The following is a 24042-nucleotide window of genomic DNA, read 5'->3' as shown; positions in this document are numbered from 1 at the left end:
GGTACCACAATAGGGGATGCCGTCCTCCACCGAGTTCCTCTTCCCTTGAAGGCCTCATCGGGAAAGAACAAGAGAGAAAAGACCTCATCTGCCATGCTCTGCCTTATGAGAAAAGGGAAGAGTGAGAGAGAGAGTGTGTGTGAAAAAGGAGGAAGAGAGAGAGAGCAAGAAAGGGAAAGAGAGCGAGAGGGGAAAGTAGGGAGGAAAGAGCAAGAAAGGAAAAAGTGGGGGTGGGACAGGGCTCGAGAAGGGACCGACAGGGCTCAAGTTGGGTGGGGCAGATCCTAACTCCTAATACCTAGTTCAGCTCGAGCCGAGCATTATCGAGCTCGGCAGGTCGTTCAAGCTCTCCTTGTTAGCTCTTTAAACCCATGTATAGACTCAGCTCATTTGCGGAACAGACGAGTCCGAGGCAAGCCCGAGCCAGATGGGTTCATTGTCTCTGTGACATCTCTCTCTTTTTGTTTTTCTTGCTAAACCAATTCTTTGCTCTTTGTATGGAGGTTGTGATTTAAAACGCTATTGCCATGTCGTATTGGCCTCATAATGCCTCTCTAAAATCACGTTCAGCTTTTGGATCCCATGCACTGGGAATCTCATCAATCACTAATTCCAAAGATTAAACTTTTGCAAATATAGAGTAATGACATATCATAGCATGGACGATGGGAAGAATGTCGGCATCTATTCAAGAACAGAAACAACATGGCTTTCATCATCGGTCGGTCCTGCTCCCAAGCAAGTGGCCCTCCTTCTCGATCGATGAGAATCGACTGTACATTTCCGTCTCGATAACGTCACCTGCTGATAAAAACAAGTGGAGCTGTGGCTTTACTCGTGACTGCCATGAATTGAGAAAACATGCACTTTGTTTGTACGTGAACGCAGTGGAGGAAAACTAACCGCTCCTGGAAGCTTTGCCACCCAATTCAAAACAATGAATATGAGTGAAGCGTAGTCTGACCAAAAACCAACAAAAGATGGAATTGATGTGAGCTTTGATTTAACCTTTTGCATGACTCAGAGAGGGAGGGATATCAGAGAGTGGGTAAGTGCCATGGGTACTTAAACCAGCCAATCACATGACAGCATTTCATGTGGATAGGGTCACATAGCCATGGCACTTGGTCCTTCCTTTGATCTCAACTCGAGAGGGAGAGAGATAGGTTCCACTGGAACAATAATTTAAAACTTTGGATGAGAATCTTGAATGAAATTTTGTTCTCCACTAGAACAATATCTAAACTTTGGTTGAAAATCCTGAATGAAATTTTCCTCTCCACTGTAAAAACAATTGAAACTTTTGGATGGAAATCTTAAAAGAAATTTTACTGTAAAAAACAAAAGACTTGGGCAAGAATCACCCAAGTAAAGAAAACTGAACATATTAGACCTCATTTCCTATTCTGCTCCATAGGTTTTTAAGTGTTTTATGATAGATCTGAACCGTTAGATGTGTTTAGCATGATCGATTTAGTGAAGAATTGACTCTTGGTCATGTTTTTAAAAAGAATAAAACATATTTTTCTGAACCGGAAAAAATTGCTACCTTCATAGCCATTGATTTTGGATTACAAAAAAAAAACTGTATACAGGTTAGATTCCGGCAAATCAAAAGCCGGTTCCCACTAAACAAAACCTATAGATCACATCTACGATGTTAGACCAGAGAAAAAATACATAAAACTACGATTTTTGAAAAGGCTTAATGAGACCTAATGAAAAAGGGGGCCTAAGGAACACATTACTCATATAGGTAGGTATATCAGTGGACCGAGAGAAAATGCTCCCCCCCCCCCGCCTCGCCCCGTTTGGATTGGGGATGGAGGTTAAAATCAAAACCTGTGTGGGGATGAACTTACGTGTTCTCCCGCCCCGTCCCATCCCATCCCCAATCCCCATTAGTAAAATAATTAAAATAGCCTTCAAGGTTCGACCTCCTTATTTAAGGATGGCAATGGACCAGGAGGAAACGGGGCCCCACCGGCCTTGCCCCGTTTGAACCGGGAATGGAGGGCATGAAACAGAGATGAAGGTGGGGATGAAGGTTAAAATCAAAACCCGTGCAGGGATGAAGGCGGGAATGAAGGGCAGAATTTTGAGACTAAATGGGGGTGGAGACCTTGTCCCCCGCATCCCCCTATGGCCATATCCTATGCCATCCCTAGAGAAATGGTGGGTTTGGGGGAGGCACGTTATTGGATGATGACATTGATGTTGAGTGCTTGAGTTCTTAAATCTTTTGAACAAATTATAATCACTATCAAGGTTTATCCAAACTGCATGGGGTTGGTTTTTTTTTTTTAAAGGCAATCTGGGGTAAGGCAGACCCCTACCAGATATCTCTTAAGCCCCATGGGGTCGGTTTTGCGAGTCCTATTTTTTTTAGTTTTTTTATTTTGCCAATAGGGAGGTTTGTCATGATCTTATTGTTTGTAAGAACAGCACCTGCTTTTTATCTCACCATGTACGTCTTTCTCAGAAAAACCACACAAAAGCGTTCATTTATCCCAATTTTACTAATATATATACATATACGAGTAAAACAAGCAAGCTTGAGCCAAACCCAGGACTCTTGATAAAGGGATCAGCAGAATGTATCCTTCTAAGGCAAGGCATGCACTCATGCATACGTGTGTGTGAGCAGATGATGCCATGGTATGTAACCAACCATCGGTTTATTCAATCCCTACTGCACATCTCGATTGGGAACAGTGCATCCACTTGAAAACTGTGAAAGTGAAACCCCATGCACTTCTCCATCGAGATGTGTGGTGAATACTGAATACAACTAACGAATCGGTTATATATATACAATATGACCCGTATGCTCTCTTAAATAAAATAGTTGCTAGGCACGATCCTTTTGTGAGAGGATGGGAGCTTATCTTTTCTCTCTTTATCAAACTAAACCAATTGAACCGTTTGGATGACACCTAAGACTGGTAAACAAGTTGAACGAGTCGAGCTTGAAGCTCACAATGATTCTAAGTTAGATAAGCAAAGCTCAAGCTGGCTTGTTTAAAAAAAAAAAGAAATCGTTTAAGAATCGAAATTAAAAGCATTATAAAAACATACAAGCTGAAAACGTTGTGAATTTATCTATAAATCTATTACTTGCAAACCAAATATTTCATTCGCTCGTTCCACACTGTGTTAGATGACGTAAACTAGATTTAAAACACATTTATTTTTACAAACATGAGCAGATCGTTTATGTTGGGCTTTCCAACTTACTTTTCAAGTTGGAAACGGCTCTTTACCAGCCGAGCCAAAAGGGCTGCCCCCACCCGTACCCTTTACGTTTGGCACCTTGTAACAAAACTCCAATTCCATTTCATATCCATCTAACACCTGTCTCAATAAGCAAAAAGATTTGGCCCTGTTTGGAATCTAGTAGCTGGAATTTATAGGTGACGTGGTTGGAAGTAGTAGCTGTCAATTTCATGCTTTAGTCTAAATAGTAGGTGTCAATGGGACGGGTTTGGTTCGGACTCATGTGGAACCAGACTTAGGCCTGTTTTTTGAGTTTGGTATCGGGTCCAGACTTGAGTTTAATTGGGTCTGCTATAAGAGAAACTATACCCAGATCCGTTAAGAACTATAAAAATTGCAGGTAAAAGAATATTTTTTATCATTTTTATATTGAAAAATTGCAGGTCTTAATCAGAACTAGAGTCCGTGGTTTGGTATAAAATTTCACAAACTATACCTGAATCCATGTATACTTGTGATGATTGGGTAATATCAAATATCACTTCTCAAATTAGGCGAAGAGTTTTTAGTTTGGTTATATGGATATTAGTGATGAAATATGAAATAATAAATAATATAACTAATTAATATTATAAATATATAAATGACATTAATTGGACCTTCGAGTCTGGACTTGGGTCTTCTCATTTATCACCCTCTTATAAACTACAGACCAAGTTTCCAAAACAGACAAAAGTATCTAATTTAAACATCAAAGAACCAACGGGGCCTCCGCTTGTCTTGTAGGAGCAGCTAGTGCACGTCACCTTGTGTTGGGACGTTGCGAATTCAAATCCCCAATGGTATCATTGTAGGGTTCTGCCTAACCTCAGCTTGCCTTTAAAAAACAAAAAAAAAAAACTCCAATAGAAAAAGTGGAAAAGTTCAATTGGGGGGGGGGGTCACGCACGTCCTTGACCCAAAACTTAAATCACATATCGGTAATTCCCGGGTTTACGAAAATCTGTTGCGCGCGCCAAACGAGATCTTCGGCCGTTGCGAATTCCTGTCTTCTTTCTCACACCGCCGTCCCACCAATCTCCTATTTCTCCGCTCTTTCTCTCTAGCTTTCGTGATCTTGAGGCACCGCGAGAATTCCCTAAATATCCTGAAATTCCGCACGGTTCCTGCAAAATCCCGTTTCCAAAATCCGATTCGACGACTGTAAATTCCGGTTCGTTCTATGGAGAGCCCGACGGATCACGAGCTTTTCATGGAGAGCGAGGAGGAAAAGGACACCGAGAAGAACGCCTTGCAGGATTCCGACGATGTCGAGACGCCGGAGATGAGCGATGATGATGGTGATGATGAGGGAGATAAGGCGAAACCCTCGTCTCCCTTCGTGTTCTCCTCGAATCAGTGGCCGCAGAGTTACCGGTGCAGCTTCTGAGCTCCTCCTCCCTCTTTTTTCCTCTTACTCTTCGTCGTATTTTTTATTCGCACTTGTTTTGTTCTTCTTTTGAATCGAAAAACAATGGAAAGTTGGGCGCGGTTTTGCTTTCTAATACCTTGCTGAAAGAGTTCTGGTGGGAAAATTGAATTCTCGGTAGGACAGGTCGATCGTGTTGGTTCGATCGATGATTTCGTTCATCGTTTCTATGTATTATTATGTCACTTGCCCATTGCAGTATGCAGGACTGGTATCTTTTTTTCTTGTTCCTTTTTTGAATTTCTTTTGTTGGATTAGTTGATAGGCTAGATGATGGCCATGGCTATGTACAATAGTAAGATGTTGGATTGTCAGTGTGTAGGCGCGAGTTCGAATCCTGAAGGCGGCCACTTCTTGTAGAAAAGCAGGAGGTTAGGACTGAACCCAATGCGGCCCTCCCAAGCACGGAGGAGTACAGGACCGCGTTAGGTATTGTTACCCCTTTATGTTGAGTAACAATCATCTACTTGGGTGTAGCGGGATCGAAACCACCGTCGATCTCTAAATTAAGATGAAGTTATGCTGGAGGGGAGTTGTGGTTTTTACTTCATGTCCTGCCATTCCATATAGTTCCGACCCTCGGAAAAGAGGGTTGATTATGGTCTAAATTGTTCAATTTAGGTTCATGTCAAGCAGAAAGTAGTTTGATTGAGGTGTATGGGTGATATCGCATGCACATGCAGTGGGATAACATCAGTGTTTTGTTGGAGAGGTGAATGTGGATATGGCTAAAACATGACAATCTCTGTGAAACTTTGCGGTTGACTATAGCATTGCAGTTCTCAGACGAAGAGAGCTAATTTCGTTTTACAGAAACCTTTCCGTAGTCTCTTGATAAGCTCTCTGAGAGAAAGCGAGTGTTAGTATTTGTGCCCTCATGAAATTGCCCTGATGAGGGGTGGTATCGTTGATTTTTCCTAGGTGGATTCACTGCACTTTTTTTTTCTTGTTAAGCATCTGCTTGGTAGTTGGTTGCTTCAGCTGTAAGCATGTCCATATACTCCATTCACGACAGCAAGAATGTAATGACTGTCGTCGTTCATACATGTTTCGGCATATAAACACCTTCCTGGAGTCTGTGATGTGGCACAGGACTAGTTACATGTGTGTTAGTAGATAATGTATACAATAAAAGGCTGCTAGAGTTTGATTGCTGCATATTAAAGTAGTTGATGCTTTTATGGTTGAAACTGCTGGAAGCGCCTGTAGGGTAGGAGTGATCTTAAGAAGACAGGTGTTTGTACCCCTATCGTGAACCATCATTGAAAAAATAAAAGTTGACGGTTTTTGAATGTTTCATATTCCCTCTATTTTGCGGCAGATGAACTTGTGGAACTCCTCAATGTGAAACTTCTCACTATTGAATACAACCAATTGAATTCTAATTATCTGTAGAACAAAATCAAACTATTGAAATGGCACTGCATGCTCAGAATTCAGAAAAAATTTGCAGCAAAAGTAGAATGACTTAAAGTGATCAAGATTGTGACGTGTACAGACATCTTTCAAATAGATACATGCCCCAAACCTAGCCCAAGCTCATGCTGAAAAGAAGTTATCATTCAACTGATTTGTCTCAGTGGTGCTATCATGTACAGTTCTGTTGTGTGGCATGCACCATTGTGCCTCACAAATGATGTCTTATTATGTTTCTCTTTAATTATTAAATGGCTGAAGGGTTTGTGTATACACTGCTCGTTTTCCAGAGTTAATGAGATACTACATCAGTTTGATCCAGACATGAGGAGCTTTGTTGTGACCTGATGCAATGACAATAAATGCAAAAGCAGAACACGTGGTCAAACCGATTCTCATGGATTTGCTTAGTGCAACAAGCATACAAAGAAATCCACAGTAAGAAAAGGGAAAATCAGTAAAAACTGCCTCTAATACTAAAAAATATGGCCGATCTATGAAGGTTATGGAAGGGGGGACAAAATTGCCCTTGCACATAGAATAAACAAATTAAACACATGCATTATTGACTGTGATGTTTTGTAACCTCCACGCTTATTCTTTAGTAATGAGTTTGAATGGAAAATCTTTTAACTACATTTGTCTGTAGGATGCATTCGCTTAAACTATATAAAATTTCATGTTATTTGAACATCACACAATCTGTTATGTGGAGTTTATTGGTTCAATCTGTTTATGTGTTGCTGCTCTTTCAAGCAGGGAATCAACTGATTCTTATACGATTGCTGCATCACCAACATTTAGCCTTGTTCAACGTGGTCCTAGTCTTAGATATCCAAGTTTTCATCAAAGTACGTTGAGTAGCAATGACTTGGAAGTCAAATTGCCTTTGCTATCTGAAAGCATCATTGAGAAGGAAGACTCAGAGAAAACTCTGAGTAAATCTAGACTATTCCAGCAGTCACAACACTCTAATTTGCAGTTTTCTGGAGAAGGGCATGATGTTCATGGATGTAGCTTCACCCAGACTATTTTTAATGGTAAATAATCTAATCTGCATTCACGTGCTATTATCTTCTGCATCATGTAATACATTCAGGTGCATTATGAAACACAGTCATATCTGGAGCTGTATATTCAGCTAATAAAGTTTTTGAGTTGCTGTTGTCATTTGAAATGCACTTTATAATAATGTAAAGATGTCTCTTTTTTAAACATTTAGTCATACTTGTGATCCAATTGATTGTTGATAATCAGGTGTTAACGTATTGGCCGGAGTTGGTCTTCTTTCTACACCATTCACAATAAAAGAAGCTGGATGGGCAAGTTTGCTGGTCTTAGTTTTTTTCGCAATTGTCTGCTGCTATACAGGCATCCTCATGAGACAGTGTTTTAAAAGCAGAGATGGCATTATAAGCTATCCAGATATTGGAGAAGCAGCATATGGAAGATATGGGCGCCTTTTCATATCTGTGAGTAATTTAAGTTGTTCTAGTTTTTTTGGTATTGGATTTTCCCTCTTTTCTTCGTCTTTTTAAGGATTTCTTAGACAATGGGTAAAGTTTGATGATTATATTATGCTATTTTTGCTTTAGTCTTTCTTTGAGGAAGCTGAGCAACTATATGCATGGCTTTAACTACAGAATAAAGGATCATGCCCTACATTCGGGGAACTTCTATCATGAAAGTTTTTGTTTCCTCTTTCCCCTGGATATTTTTCTATGTAAAATTAGCAAAATTTAAATGAATAATCATGCAAATAAATTCAAAATGAAAAGTCAAGATCACAAAACAAAATAGATGAATTTGGGACAAGGTGTTGACCTTGTCTGGTGGAGGCTTGACTATGTCTACGGATTGTTGTGGTGTGTCCAATGCCATAATGTGTAGTGTCTGAAAGGAAACAAGGTCTTCGGAAGATATTCACCAAAATAACAAAGTGAACACTCAAAGAGTTCCACCAAAGCACCAAAAGAACGTACAAAAGCCACAAAATGGGTTCACATGCAAACACTCACTAAAGGGGCAAACACAAGGAATAAAAAATAATATTTTATTGATTTACTATGCAAGAATCATACATTGTAGTGGGGCTTTGCCCCATATTTATACACAAAGGGGAAGGGGTTCATAGAGACTCGTTGGGGTCCCAACAATTCTAAATAGAGCTGTCCCAACGACTCTCTATCCCAACGACTCTCTATGTTGACCAGTCAACTTTTGATTAGTTGAAAAAAAATATTTAAAAAGACCTAATCCTAGTTACTATTTCTCATTCATATCTAGTTACATTACATATTATGACTATATATACATATAAATATATGTGTACTTATTTTTAACACTTTCTCTTAAACTTACGGTTGGATAACCGAAAGTTTGTCCAAGAATAAGTGAAATCTAGGAGCAGTGAAAGGTTTGGTGAAGAAATCCGCCAATTGATATTCTTAAGTAACGTAGGGAAGATCAATAGTGCCGTGTAGGAAATCCTATCGTACATAGTGACAGTTCATCTCAGTATGTTTGGTTTTTTCGTGGAAGGACTGATTGCTGACAATGTAGATGGAAGTTTTGTTGTCACAATATAATCATGATGTTCCTTTACTCTGAACGCTCGTGTCATTCAACAATCTCCTTAGCCAAACCACCTATATAGTGGTTGTAGTCATGACTTGGTATTCTGCTTCAGTTGAAGAGCGGAAAACTTGTTATTGCTTCTTACACCTTCATGAAATCAATGAGTCACCTAAAAATACACAAAAATCAGTGATTGAGTGTCAATTATTTGGATCACCTCTCCAGTTAGCATCAATATAAGAAATTAAATCAAAGGAGGAATAAGCAAATAAGAAAATCCCTTGAAAAATAAAAGTTTTGATATATCTAATAATACGCAAAATTGTTCCCATATAAACCGTGGTGGGAGCATGCTGAAACTGACTCACTATTTAAACTACATGCACAATGTCAGGTCTTGTAATTGAGAGATATGACAGAGCCCCGACAAGTCTGTATGATGTTGGATTTTCAAATGGTTCCCCATCATAAATCTTTATTTTGACATTTACAACTTTGGGAATGTCAAACTTCTTATCATCTGAAATACTTGACCTAGCAACAATATCTAAAGCAAATTTAGATTGAGTCAGTAAATAACCTCTAGAAAAATAGGCAACTTTTATACTAAAAAATACTTTAAAAACCTGAAATCAGTCATTTTGAAAAGTCTTTTAATGTTTTCAACTCCCTATTTGTCACCTCCTATGATGATCATGTCATCCACATAAAGGAACAAAATAATAACATCTGCATCAGATATCTTAACAAACAAAGTTGTGTCAGCTAAACAAGATTGGAATCCAACATCAAGTATAACTTGACTAAACTTGTCATACCAAACTTTTGTCGCTTGTTTAGGGCCATTAGGGACTTATCTAAACGAAATGACTTTCTCTTAGAAATAATTATACCAGGCGGTGCTTCCATATAGACTTCTTCAACTATTTTTTTATTGAAAAAACATTGTTAACATCCATTTGATATATAGGTCATTTTTTCACAGAAACAAGGGCTACTACGGTTCTAACTCTGATCATCCTAGCAACTGGGGCAAAGGTTTCCTTATAATCTATTCCATACTCTTAGGAGTATCCCTTGGCAACTAATCTAGCTTTATACCTTTTAAGAGTTTCACCACTCTTGGTTTTCATCTTATATACCCATTGACAACCTATAGGTTTCTTTTATAAGGGTGTATCTTGGACAATCTAAGTATTTGCCTTTTCTAAAGCATCAAATTCTACCCTTATGGCTTCTACCCATTCAGGATGTTTCGTTGCTTCAACATAATTTGAGGGTTATATATAGGAATGTATCAATGCAATGTAAGCTTGATACTTATGTGAAAAAGACTCATAGGACATGAATTTTTCAGGAAAAAGTTTTGATACTCTTGATGACCTTCTAGTTTATATCTCGGTATGGTCTTCATTGTTGGTATATTTTTCAACAGCACATGGATGTTCAAAATTACTACGCCTGGAATATTAGATACAGTTTTGATATCAGGATTGTTCTTATCTCATTATCATGAGATTCTTCTTTACTCACTATATCATTTTTTATTTCATGATCAAGATCAACATCATAATCATCAAACTTTGAAATTAAATCTAACAGAAAAGAATACACAGTTACTCTCTCAGAATTTTCAAATTCATTTTTTTTTTCATTTTCTAAGAAAGACATTTTTTAAATCATATAATTTCTTATTTTTAAAGTCAAAGCATTTATAGCCTTTTTGGTTATTTGCATATCCCAAAATAACATAAAGAATAGCACGAGGAAAAAGTTTATCATTTTTATCAGTGAAAATGGAACATTTGCACCCAAAAACTCTTAATCTAGAACTATGTTACAGGGACTCAGCCAACTGGGTGCCACACCCGCATCGATGCGACGCAGGTGCGCGTGCGACACCCGGTGTGATCAACTGACCCTCATTTATGTCCAACTTTTGGACTTTATATATACAACAACAACAACAACTACGCCTTCATCCCAAAACAATTGGGGTCGGCGATATAAACCAAAAAAGAAAATCATTTTGGGTCTTCCACATGAATCATTCTCCTCCAATCATTTTTATCCAATGCCATGTCCTCGGTGAGGTTCAAAGCATTCATATCCTTTCCTATCATCTCCATCCAAGTCTTCCTAGGCCTACCCCGACCTCTTTTAACTAATATATTTTCTTATTTCTCCATCCTTCTAGCTGGAGCATCATTAGGCCTTCGTCGAATATGTCCAAACCACCGTAAACGATTCTCTCTCATATTATTTTCAATGGGTGCAACGCCTACCTTCTTACATATCTCCTCGTTCTGAATCTTATCTTTTATTGTATTTCCACACATCCATCTAAGCATACGCATCTCAGCTACACTCATTTTTTGAATATGATGTCTCTTGGCAGCCCAACATTCCGTACCATATAGTAAAGCGGGCCTAATAGTCGTCCTATAAAACTTTTCCTTCAACTGCAATGACATTCTACGATCGCACAACACTCCAGTTGCACTTTTCCATTTCATCCACCCAACCTTTATCCTATGATTTACATCTCCATCAATTTCTCCATACTTTTGAATAATAGATCCCAAATATTTGAAACAATCATCCACCGGTATTTCTTGCTCACCAAGCTTCACTACACTCCCATCACTACTTCATTGCTTACTAAACTGACATTTCATATATTCTGTCTTACTCTTACTCAACTTAAAACCTCTTGCTTCCAATGTATGTCTTCATAATTCTAACTTAGCATTAACCCAACTCTAGACTCATCAATCAAAATAATATCATCAGCAAACAACATACACCACGACACATCTTCTTGAATTGATCTCGTAAGCTCATCCATCACTATAGCAAATAGGAAAGGGCTTAAAGCAGATCCTTGATGTAACCCAACCGTTATAGGAAAATTGGTTGTCACCCCTCCACAAGTGCGGACATTGGTTACTATTCCTTTATACATATCTTTAATTATACTAATGTACTTGAGAGAAACATCTTTCTTCATCATTGTCCACTAGAGAACGTCCCTAGGTACTCTATCGTATGCCTTCCCCAAATCAATAAAAACTATATGCAAATCTTTGTTCCTCTCTCTATATCTCTCAATAAGTTGTCTAAGAAGATGTATAGCTTCCATAGTTGATCTTCCAGGCATAAAACCAAATTGATTCTCCGATATCATGACAACCTTCCTCAACCTAGACTCAATCACCCTCTCCCAAAGTTTCATAGTATGACTCATGAGTTTTATACCACGATTGTAACGCCCCAACTTTTTATAGTAAAAATTTTGGAGTAATTTTTTTTTTTGAAATAGCGGAAGTGCGAAAAACACAAGCCAGGTGCATTACAGGGTAAAACGGAGAAGTAATAAAAGCATATCATTCATTAATTAAAGCATTAATGTCATTAATTACATCCTATGACAGAAATGTAAATCTACTAATCAGAGTTCAAACAGAAAACACTGAATAACTGAGATCTCTTGACTACTTCCATACGCGACGCCCACGATACTCCAATTTAGTTGCTTCCTGAAAAATATTTAAAGCAGAAGGGTCAGACTCCCCTATCTGCGTAAGAAGCATTATATTCATATGTGGTGCTCAGTGTCTTGTGTACAAATATGTGCAACAACTGTAGATATAACTAGAATGAAAATTTATATCATTCTAAGAAAATGATTATGCTTTCTAATTCATGATACAGTGCAACAGATAACTGAACTAAAAAATACATTTATTCACATTAGCATAAGTTGTAGATTCTACAAGTTTTGCGAAAGTCATATCAACAGTACATAAATCTTCAGAAATAAATTTTCCGTCAACTTAAATCATTTAATGATTATCTTACTCTTACCTTGTGGGTACGCACAGGCATAGACCTCGTAGCGGACCGAGACCATACGAGGGTCTATTATTTAATAACCCGTATGACTAGCCGTACGGATATCCAGAGGGGACGGTCCGTGACCGAGAGAGAACTCCCCAGTGGCTAGAATAAGAATTAGGATGCGCCCTTGACACTTCTGCAGAAGACTTGGATCTACCACCTAGGGCGCATTGGTAGTCCTGACCCCCTAACTTCGTGGACTGGGGACCCGGTGAGACGCCTAACTCTCACGAAAACAAGAATGTCCACGAAGCTTGTACCACCTACCCTCTCTAAGGTAGACCATGGGTCCAGTAACATACACCATCTTTCAGGTGTACCCAGAGCCCGGAGAATCTGGTAACATACACCATCTTTCAGCTGTACCCCGAATCTCGATAGTTTTATATTTATGTTTTTATTTAACCTTTTCTTTATAACCATGCGCGAGCTATCGCACCACGAGGGGTCTGGTAACATATACCGTCTCTCAGGTATACCCAGAACCACACAATTTTATGATTTTGCATTCATTTCAGCCTTTTTTTGTTTTTCCTGTGCAAGACGTCGCACCACAGGAGATTTCCAAAAATCCCGAATCTATTATTGGGTTTGCATACCTTGTATGCAAATTTCGAGCTCGGGTACCATAAGCACCATCCATATAGTATTTCTCGGAACATGGCTCGACTCGGAGCCCAAAATTTCATATTTGTTTTATGAGCTATGGTGTACGGGTTCGTACCCATGAATCATACCATTCACGTGGCATGGTCCACTTGCTTAATACATTTTTTTTGTGTACTCTTATTAAGGTCACAACAGCTTATTGCACCAAGTCGGGCTGCCTTGAGCCCTCTCGGGTCATGGCGTAGTGGCTGCCACCCCCAAGTAACGCCATCAACGAAAGGCGCTAACCATTGTCAATGCTCATTGCTTCCATCGATCCAAGACTTGCAACATGTTGCGTGGTTGATGTTGATCAACCGGATGTCGTGGGATAACCAACAGCAGGCCCGGAGGAAGTCGACAATTGGGTCAGACAGGTTCACGGTCATGAGTACAACTGGAACAAGGCTGAGGTCAAACTGAACCCCATCCCGGACACACACACACACACACACACACACACACACACACATATATATATATATATATATATATATATAGTGCCAAAATATGGTTGCAATTCATTTCTCATTAATGAACATTGTAACAATAGCTTCATAACTCACTTAACAAGAAATCAATACACCTTAACTTGAAATAATGCACATATTTATATGCACCATTTTAACTCATATCAGTACTATTCTGTGTACACAACTGGAACAATGTAGAAGTATTTTACACTAACAGGAATTAGAAATCACATATATAACCCACTTAGCAAGAAATCAATACACCTTAACTTGAAATAATGCACATATTTATATGCACCATTTTAACTCATATCAGTACTATTCTGTGTACACAACTTGAACAGTGTATAAGTATTTTACACTAACAGGAATTAGAAATCACATATATCTCTAGTTTTGAATTCATGTCAAAACGGTTTATTAACTCATGAAATTGAAATTTCTAAACAATAATTTGACTTTCCATGTCCCACCATCTTAGAGCCAAATTTTTCAAACAGTTAATAGCATTGTTATGTATTTCCAGAAGCATGCATAAGTGGTTGTCAATCAAATTCATAATATGTCATGCTTGTGAACAAAACTATATATATATATATATATTCAATTAGTCATTAATATTTTGGTGTATTAAGTAACACACATATGGCTGAGTATTCACACATATAGACTCAGGGTTACTTTAGCATGGTTCTTATGTATGGTACATGACTTAGGGTCAATCATGGTGTGCTAAGTTACAATCAAGGTCCATCATTAATATTCAACGGTAGCATATTGCATAGTACCCCCATTAGAATATTTACTAAGCAACAATGCATATGTATGCCTTGCTGAAATCCTATGCACCCAGTACCAGCAAATGGAACGGCCTACAACAACGTAATATCAAAACAAAACCAACAAGTCCAGTCGTTCAGCCAGGGTGCCGTGAGACGGTTTTGTAATGACCTACAGATATTGTCTGCAAAACCAGACATACCCATACCTTCCCCAGATGATCAGGGTCATGGAATACGTGAGCAACCAGCTGAGCATCAACCTTCGATCTTGCCATTAAAATACAATTTTTTTTTTGTATGAAATACTCAGTGTATTCCCACCATGACCGTCAAAGATGAAGAGGATCGCAGCCCGCCGGACTGTGTAGTTGTCATGGTGAAAACTACATGTTAGACTCTCAGCATTTCCATGTAATTGATAAACAGTGTAGCCAATACATGTACGACCTCGGAACCCCAAACACCCACATGGTTGGGCAAAGCCGCAAGAGTAACCTTGATGGGGTGGTAGTATACTCATACCACAAGACAACAACCACTACATAGAAAAATAATGCTCCTTACCTTTTTTTTTGAAGTTTTTGCCGGTGATAATGGTGGTTCTTGTTTCTTCACGTTGGAGCGACCCACCACCACGGAAACGGAAGTCTACTCGTCCAGCAAGTGAGGTCCACACTCACGGTGGGAGAGAAGGATGGATGGCCAAACATTAAGAGAGAGAGAGAGAGAGAGAGAGAGAGAGAGAGAGAGAGAGAGAGAGAGAGAGAGAGAGAGAGAGACATCTATAGTGGTTGCATGTTTTTTTTTTTTTTATTCTTGAGCCCCTCATATGACTCCTCTTAATTAGGGGAGTTACAATTTTTTTCAAACTTTCAAACCCCACCAACATCCATGATTTTTTTGTGGGTGGTCATGCTTCCACATTTGCCCTCTTTCTCTTATGACTAGAATCTCTCTAACTTCCATTTTGAGTTTACTTTATGGGTACCCCTCTTTCATGTCACATGGGATTCCCCTTATTTTTTGGAAAAGGGAAAAAAAGTAGCCAAAATGTAGGCTTAACCCAACTCCCACGTTTTTACTATTCTTTTATTTATTTATTTATTTTTCTTTTAATCCCCATCATCCTCTTTTTGTGCAAAAAGGAAAAGTTCATGCACAAGGGGTTTTGAACCGGGGTCTTCAACCTAAGGGGTAACGAGCTCCACCAGTTGTGCTACATTGCTTTTCGTTGCAAAGCGTGTGGATTAAATTGTATTTAACCTTTTCAGTTTCATTCCGGATTTCATGAAAAACAATGTTTTTTTTTTCTATGTGGGCGCTCCGGGGTTTTGAACTTGGGTTGTGGCTCCACACAACCGTGCGTCCTACCACTACACCACACCATCACTTGGTGTTTTCTTTTGCAAGAAAATTCTATTTATGTCATATTTGGACGTTTTTCCTTGTTGATGAATTTCTTTCATTTTCAAATGGATTTTTCACCTGTTGGTTCTAAACTTGCCCTCTCTTACTTTAAATGTGTTTCGGATCTCACGCTATTATCCCGAAACCATTTAATTTACCATCGGAACCCGTGAACCGGGTCAGATTATCGGATCTTGCTAAGATTCGGATCCAAATACCAATTTTGAGGGTTTATTACCGGTTTCGTTCTAGAAACCTCAATCATTAAAAATTGTATTGCTTAGCATAAAATCTCACTATTTCACATAAATGCTTCACTTTCATTCGTTTAGAATTCCATAAATTTCACGGGTTTTACAACGATAGTTTGTGCAATCTTGTATATCACCCTTATTCTTAACCAAAGTACTCTTCCTCCACTCATTAGGACTATATATATATATATATATATATTTTTTTTTTTTTTGCCGCACCCCCGCACCCAAGTTTTTGGAAAGTGTCGCACCCCCACACCCGCACCCACACCCATGTGACAGATCTAGAATAATTAAGGGTAAGTTTAAAAAGTTTTTCAACTAGTTATATTATTTTCAAAGAGATAGATGGAATTCTATTAATAAGATAAACTACAGTTAATGTTGCTTCTGCCCAAAATTCTTTAGGTACTTGGTTTGAAATAAGAAAAGTTTTTGTGGTTTTTATAATGTGCTTATATTTTCTTTCGGCCAAGCTATTTTGTTGTGGAATGTAAGGACGTGATTTTTTATGTGTAATACCATTGGATTTTAGGTCATTTTTAAATTCTTTTGGTAAAAATTCTCTTCATGAATCAATGCAAAAGATATAAACATCTTTTTGAAATTTATTTTGACCAAATTATGAAATATTTGAAAGTATGAAAAAACTTCAGATTTGTGTTTAATGAAATAAATCCACGTGTCTAGTAAAATCATCAACAAAGATTACATAATATGTAAATCCACCATTAGATATAACAAGTGTTGGGAGCCAAACATTCAAATGCTCTAACTCAAGCAATCGTGTAGAGACAAGAGTTCTTTCTTGAAATGACAATCATTTCATTTCACCAAGAATACAGTCTTCACATATAAAATTTTCAAGATTATAATTTTTTTTCATATTTGTAAAGTGTTGGATTTTGGATACATTAAGATGGCCAAGTCTTTTATGCTATCAATCCAAATCCAGTTTTCAGAATATTATAACAAAAAGTATTCTTGGGTATTTACAAAAAATCCATGTAGTATAAGCCTCTTTTTGCATGGCCTTCCCCAATCAGCTTCCTTAACTGACGATCTTACTCTCGACAACCAATAGAAGAGAAGGAAACAATATCCCATGGTCAGACAATTGTGAAACATATAAGAGGTTTAAATTTAACTTGAAAATATATCTAATTTTGTGAATAAAAAACTTTTTTGAAATTTCCTATTTCCTTTTTCTGAAGGGATGTTCCATCGGCAATGAATACGTTTGACCCGCTTGAGTTACGACATTCGGATAAAATATCACCATTTGGCCTCATATGAAATGAGGCACCTGAGTCAAGAAGCCAACGAGATTTACCGGGATCAGAGATGCTAGCAGAAGAGACCGTGACTCTGGTTGATGAAGCTCCTTTGAGTAGAGGTTGAAGAGTTTCTACAAGTTGAGTCAAGGGTATGCTCCCAGTCGTTGATTCTTGTGTAGCTTTGAGCTCACTTGACTAATAAGTAACGGAGGCTAAGCTTTGAGCTCACTTGACTCATGAGTAATGGAGGCTACCTTCTTCTCATAAGGTCTCTTTAGTTTAGGACAATATGTCTTGACATGCCTTGGTTCATAATAATAATAAATATTTTTTTTCTTTTCAAACTCATTGTCTTGCTTTCCATAGTTATCATTGTTTGGTCTCCCATAATGTAGTGGTTTCTAAGCATGAACATGGTTTCCTGGCCTAGACATGGTTATGACCGAATCATCATCATCTTTAGATGTCTTCTTTTTTAGTCTATTTTTCTCCATACTTAGCTCTTCAATAGTATCTTCAATAGAGAGGACTTTTCCTCTATAAAGAAGAACCAATTTGGTAGACTCAATCTCCGAACTTAGACCATTGATGAATTGATCGAAATGCTTCGCATCAATTTGTCTTTGACAGAGTTCTATGTCTTTGAAACAATGTTATTGTAGCCCAATAAGAGCCACCTCATTCTAAAAGTCGGACAACTCACTAAAGTATTCTCTAATAGTTTTTTCTTTTTGAGTCTTAGTGCGTACTTTGTCTTGCAAGTTGCAAATATGAGCAATATCTTTAAAAAAATGCATTCTCTTAAGATAGTTGCATGCTTTATTTGCATGTTAGCTAGAACCAAACACTTCTTAATATCAACACTACTAATGAGTCAAGACATAATCTTGGCATGTCCCATTCTCCATTTTTTCAAATTTTCTCATACATAGCCATAGCCTTGGTTTTTTTTGCCCCTGGAAGAGGTACTTTTTTTTCTCATTCTATCTTAATAAGAATTAGTTTGCATTTCAAATCTGACCCATTCAATAATCCCCACAACCCTTTCCCCCATATGAAGTGTTTTATAATTGAAGCACATATTACAAAGTTTGTGTTATTGAGCTTGATGGGTTTTAGGCTGACATTATCATTGCATCCATGTTTACAAGGGCTAATAGAAAGAATAGAAGATAAAGAAGAGGAAGAAAAAGAGAAAATGATCAAAAGGATCATGAGCACTCCACCACCAAGAGAGAACCTCCAATGAAAAGTACGAACACTCAACCACAAGGAGAGAACCTTTAATGAAGAGCACAAACACATGAGCACTCCACCACCAAGAGGGCACAACAATCTCACAAGCACTTAAATAAATTTTGCAAAAGATTTTTTATTTCTTCCAAATCTTGAGTGGCATGTTTTTCAATGCACCAAAAAATCAGCGTGATCTTCAAGCTCTGATACCATGAAAGGAAACAAGGTCCTCCGAAGATATTCACCAAAATAATAAAGTGGGCACTCAAAGAGTTCTACGAAAGCACCAAAAAAACATACACAAGCCACAAAATGGGCTCACACGCAAACACCCACTAAAGGGGCAAACACAAAGAATAAAAAATAATATTTTATTAATCAATTATATGCAAGAAGCATACATTGTAGTGGGTTTGTGCCCCATATTTATACACAAAGAGGAAGGGGCTCATAGAGAGTCGTTGGGATCCCAATGACTCTCTATGTTGACCAGTCGATCCCAACGACTCTCTATGGTGACGAGTCAACTTTATGATGACTAGTTCAAAACCAAAACAAAAAATAAAACAACCTAATCCTAGTTACATTACATATGACTATATATATATATATATACACTTATGTTTAGCAGTGTCAACATGGGACACATGCTAAATAAGGCATCTGTTTGGCAAAGGTTGAATATTCTGTCTCAACTACACTCCTAAATTATGCATATAATTCAAATAATAGGGACGTCCTTTTTAGTTTAGTATGCTTATCCCATGATGTGGTTGCTTGTATACAAGATCCAATATTTTCTTGTATCAGGAGAATGGATCTTCGTTTCTTTGATTGTATGAATTTTGTGGAGAAACTTAGGCAATGTTTTGTTAAAAATATAGATCTTCTTACTAATGCTGTTGCTTTCCATGCAGATTGCATTGTACATGGAGCTGTATGTAAGTGTGCTGTAGGTTGTTATATGCCTTTTCTGGTTGGCTACTTTTACAATATTTATGTTTTCTTGATTTCAATCGCGTGTATGGACCATACATGTAATGCTTTCTCTTTTCCTTTTTTTAATTCCATAATGCAGTCATATTGTGTAGAGTTTATCATTTTGGAAGGTGACAATCTGACAAGGCTATTTCCTGGTGCTTCTCTTGATTGGGCTGGGATTCATGTTGACTCCGTGCACTTTTTTGGAATTTTGACTGGTCTAATCGTTCTTCCGACAGTTTGGTTAAGAGATCTTAGAATTATATCTTACCTTTCAGGTGCTGTACCAACTTTTCTTGATGGTTCCACTATTTTTATTCTCATCAACATTGAAAAGGTTCAAAGTTTTAACAGCTTTCTAAATCTTTTCTGGGCAATTCACATTCATGATGTAGCTGGCGGTGTTCTTGCAACCATTTTAATATTCCTTTCAGTGTTTGTCGTGGGTGCAACTGATGGTATAGGATTTCATCAGACCAGTCCACTTATTAATTGGAGTGGTCTCCCTTTAGCAATTGGTGTACATGGGTTTTGCTATTCTGGGCATACAGTTTTCCCAAATATCTATCAATCAATGGCTGATAAGACAAAATTCAACAAGGCATTGATCATTTGGTAGGTAACATATGTTTTGTTACCAACACTTATTTGTAGTGCTTTGCAGTTTGCACACAAACTTCTCTTGAAATGGCTTATTCTTCTACAGCTTCCTCTTGTGCACTGCAATATATGGTGCTGTTGCAGCAATGGGATATCTCATGTTTGGCCAAAGAACACTATCTCAAATAACTTTGAACTTGCCAAAGAATGTTTTTGCTTCAAAAGTTGCATTGTGGACAACGGTAAGTACCTTGCTTGATTGCTTTACTATGCTTTTTCCAGAAGTGCTATATGTAGATCTTAGCAACTGATCATGTTAAAATGATTAATTTTTTTGTACTAATCTTTCTTCTTTCCTTTTTTCTTTTAGGTGATCAATCCTTTTACCAAGTATCCTTTTAGTGGAAAAGTGTAATTGTGAAGATAAAATGGAATTCTTTCTTCTTCTAACCTTTGGTGGAAAATGTTAGAATTTGGATCATTTTTTTTATAAGTTACTTAACACCAAACAGATATGCATTGCTTCTTAATCCCTTGGCGAGGAGTTTAGAGGAATTGCTTCCAGTGGGGACTCGGGATGAGTTGCTGTTTTCCATTGCCATACGGACAGGGCTAGTTGTTTCAACTATTTGCGTTGCATTTCTTCTGCCCTTTTTTGGTATGTATGACAGATGATGTTCCATGTGCTAATACTTTAGTATAGTCAAAACATAGCACTGGCAGTGTATGCCTAATAGTACTCAAAAGTTGGCTTGTAACTTGCATTTTCTAAACATGTGTGAATGGGAGATCAATCGGGATCAAACCCCTTAGATCTATTTTCTGCTGTGAAAGAAGGAAATTATATTAACCTTTCTTATTTCAAGGGGGGGTCTGACGGAAAAAAGATTCTATGTCTAGCAATTCATTGATTTTCAAACCGATCCATGATTTATGTCTAGGATTGATCAATGATAGAATATGCTAACACTGTGCATACCATGTGCAATATGTGACCTGAGGCATAAGTGTGTCCATCCCCAAAAAGGTTAGCATATAGTTACATGGGAAATTTATAAACAGATGGGGAAAGAATTATTTCTCTTTTCAAGGAAAAGGTAATAAGTCTTCCATAAAGTGTTACATTCTTAGGAACTACTAATTTCGCTGGGGCTTTCGGGTCAGGACTAAGTTCACTAGGACCTTCAGGTCAGGACCCTGGGCTATTAAATTATGACATGATATTTGGGTTATCTCTGGATGGCATGGAGAAACAAAGGTTGTGTAGTCTATTGAACATGAGCAGGAATTGATACCCCTAAATTTTCTAGAAAGGTGGGGTCGATCTTATGGAACACAATAAAAAGGTTAATTCTCTTCATTATGCAGAACCTCCATATTTAGTTTATTTTGTCTAAACTAGGCAGTTCCCTGCTTTTTGAAATCCAGAGCAAGTAGATACACATGATACGGGAGAAAGTTTCATGAGAACTTCATTCTATGTCCATCCAAAAGAAAAAACCATACATGTTTCTCCAATAGATAAAGCAATTATTATAAGAATTTCTGGTTCTTGATTTTGTCCTGTATCAATAACATCCTTTAAGTTGGTCGAATATAATATTGGTGTATAAATTCATGCCAGCAATATATCATTCTGGCTACTATATGTTCTGTGATCTAAGCTAATGACTTTCTTTTCACTGGGTTTCACTTGCAGGTCTAGTGATGGCCTTGATCGGCTCTCTCCTCAGTATACTTGTGGTATGATGAAGCTGTCAACGTGATACTAATAATTCTAAAAATGGACTTTTAGGCCCTTTAATGGCTCACATATTTTTCTTGATTTTTTATCACCACTGGCTGGTTTACCCCGTCCTTCATCTGATAACGAACATTTGTGGCAGGCTGTCATCATACCTCCTCTCTGTTTCTTGAAGATCGTAGAGAAGAAGGCTACCACTGTTCAGGTTCCCTACAGTATGCAGCATCACACACACACACACACACACACACACACACACACATAGGCATGCATGCACACACTAAACTGCAAAGTTATGAATTCTTCTCTTTAGTCATTTACTCTGTATTTGTTTTGTTGTTTCTTGACAATCAGGTTGTTTCGAGTATTATGATCATTGGACTAGGCACACTCAGTGCAGCCCTTGGCACCTACTCATCAGTGTCTGGTATCCTGCACAGCTATTGATTCTCTTCTCTGCAACATTCCCATACCCCACCACCTGGAAAGGCAAATGCCTTTTATCCAAGTGAAACTAAATTTTATTTACTGTTTGATCGTGATTGTAGAAGCTTATTGATTGGAAGAATAGTTGTTGCTGGATTGTTTATTTATGCATAATCCATGAGAGGCTAATTTACTTAATGCGTGGCACAATCATGCTCAACAAACCCAGACAACTTAAGTACTTGACACAAGCCAGTTCTTGGCCATCAACTTGGCTAGGCTCTGCATCCTGATACTGGTTCTGAAATTGTTCATTTGTCGTCATTGTGTTTCCTTTGATTGGTCCAAAAGGGTCGGTATGTGGGATGCATTCATGTTGTCTAAGGGCTTCTCATCGAACTTTGACAACTCAACCTGGTCACATCTATGGCTCATGTTTTACTTGCTTGATATTCTGTATATCAAATCTCCCAAGGCCTCCTAAGAATTGGTTCAGGTCTTCCCTGATTGACTTTGGCTCATGGAGCTAGTAGGTCAAGTTGAGCTGATAGATTGATAAATGCCACTATGAAGAAATGTGGACCTAAGGGCCAAGCTCGGATTGGTAAGGCAGAGTCATTAAATCTGCCAAAGATTTAGGAGGCTGCTTAGACCCACAATGCTTGGGTTCAGAGTCCTGAGCCCCCTTTTTCCATTGGTAAAGGTAGATAAGCTAATAAAAGTCTGTTTGATGCCTCTGGTTGTTTTGGTCGCCTAGGCTCAGTTATGGGCCCGACCAATAAATTTTGGTTCGTTGGTTCAAGGTAGCATATATTGATTAGCTTGTTGGTCATATGAGTTATCAGTATGGCTGGGCATCAGGGTGGTCAGCCCGTGGCCTCGGCTAGTATTTTGAACCTCGCCCATCTGTGGGCCACAAGCTGGTTGAACCTTCTTGCAGCCTGTCAACTGCCCTGTCAGCCCAGTCCAAAACGGACTTGGATGGGCTTTGTCTGGCAGCTTTCTGTTATACAAAGGCGGCAACCTGTGAGCCAGGGTTCAAAGTCCCAGCCTAGCTCATCAGGCATGTTTGATCAGGCTGTGGCCCGTTGATGGACCAGCCTAGCCGGGTCAAAAGTGGGCCGTCTGAGACCACAAAGTTGCCTGCCTATTGCCATGATTTTAGGACTCCTTGAAGACTCAACTTTTGCTCATGCCGAGTCAGGTCAAGTCTCTTGACTCCGTGGTATGTTTCAGTGCCTGTTTTGAACCTGTATCAAGCAAGCTGGCCTACTCTTCTTTGAGATATCTAGACATGTCTGGGTATCATGTGATTCTAGGTATCAACCAACTTGTGCCCGAGGGGTAAGAGAGAACTCCTGAGCTTCTAATGCTATATCACAGCGACATGTGTCCCGTGTCTAGAGGACATGATCAGAGATGTGGACACATCACATGACACAACCATCATGTATGTCCAACACTTAATTTTATCATTACAAATATATAGTTTTGTATATTAAAATTGTTAAAAAAAACTTTAAAATTTTCATAGTGGCATTTGTCGTTATGTCTTTCCATAAAAGAAAATTATTGGATCAACCCTCATCGTTTCCGAATCCTCCAGTTGAAATTCATAGTATAAGGTTCTTCTGACC

The 24042-nt window shown here is 38.3% G+C and overlaps 1 protein-coding gene across 1 annotated transcript; it reads left to right on the top strand.

Moving 5' to 3' along the window:
• Positions 1-4349: 4349 nt before the first annotated feature.
• Positions 4350-22629, top strand: LOC149838764 (amino acid transporter AVT1A-like). Its single transcript, XM_090007785.1, has 12 exons — positions 4350-4632; positions 6860-7140; positions 7358-7572; positions 19572-19595; positions 19733-19913; positions 20031-20250; positions 20342-20477; positions 20606-20625; positions 20748-20893; positions 21935-21978; positions 22122-22184; positions 22334-22629. The coding sequence occupies exons 1-12, from the start codon at positions 4439-4441 to the stop codon at positions 22424-22426; spliced, it is 1617 nt and encodes a 538-aa protein (XP_089863911.1). The 5' UTR covers positions 4350-4438; the 3' UTR covers positions 22427-22629.
• The last annotated feature ends 1413 nt before the right edge of the window (positions 22630-24042 follow it).

The sequence above is a fragment of the Nuphar pumila genome, chromosome 5 (assembly GCF_984573655.1).
Source record: "Nuphar pumila chromosome 5, dmNupPumi1.hap1.1, whole genome shotgun sequence".
NCBI classification, from domain to species: Eukaryota; Viridiplantae; Streptophyta; class Magnoliopsida; order Nymphaeales; family Nymphaeaceae; genus Nuphar; species Nuphar pumila.
This window is presented reverse-complemented; position numbering and strand designations above follow the sequence as displayed.

Coding starts and splice junctions, on each gene's coding strand:
- LOC149838764 (XM_090007785.1), top strand. CDS start 4,439: ATGGAGAGCCCGACGGATCACGAGCTTTTCATGGAGAGCGAGGAGGAA. Junction 7,141..7,357: donor CACCCAGACTATTTTTAATG/GTAAATAATCTA, acceptor GTTGATAATCAG/GTGTTAACGTATTGGCCGGA. Junction 20,478..20,605: donor AAGTTGCATTGTGGACAACG/GTAAGTACCTTG, acceptor TTTTTCTTTTAG/GTGATCAATCCTTTTACCAA.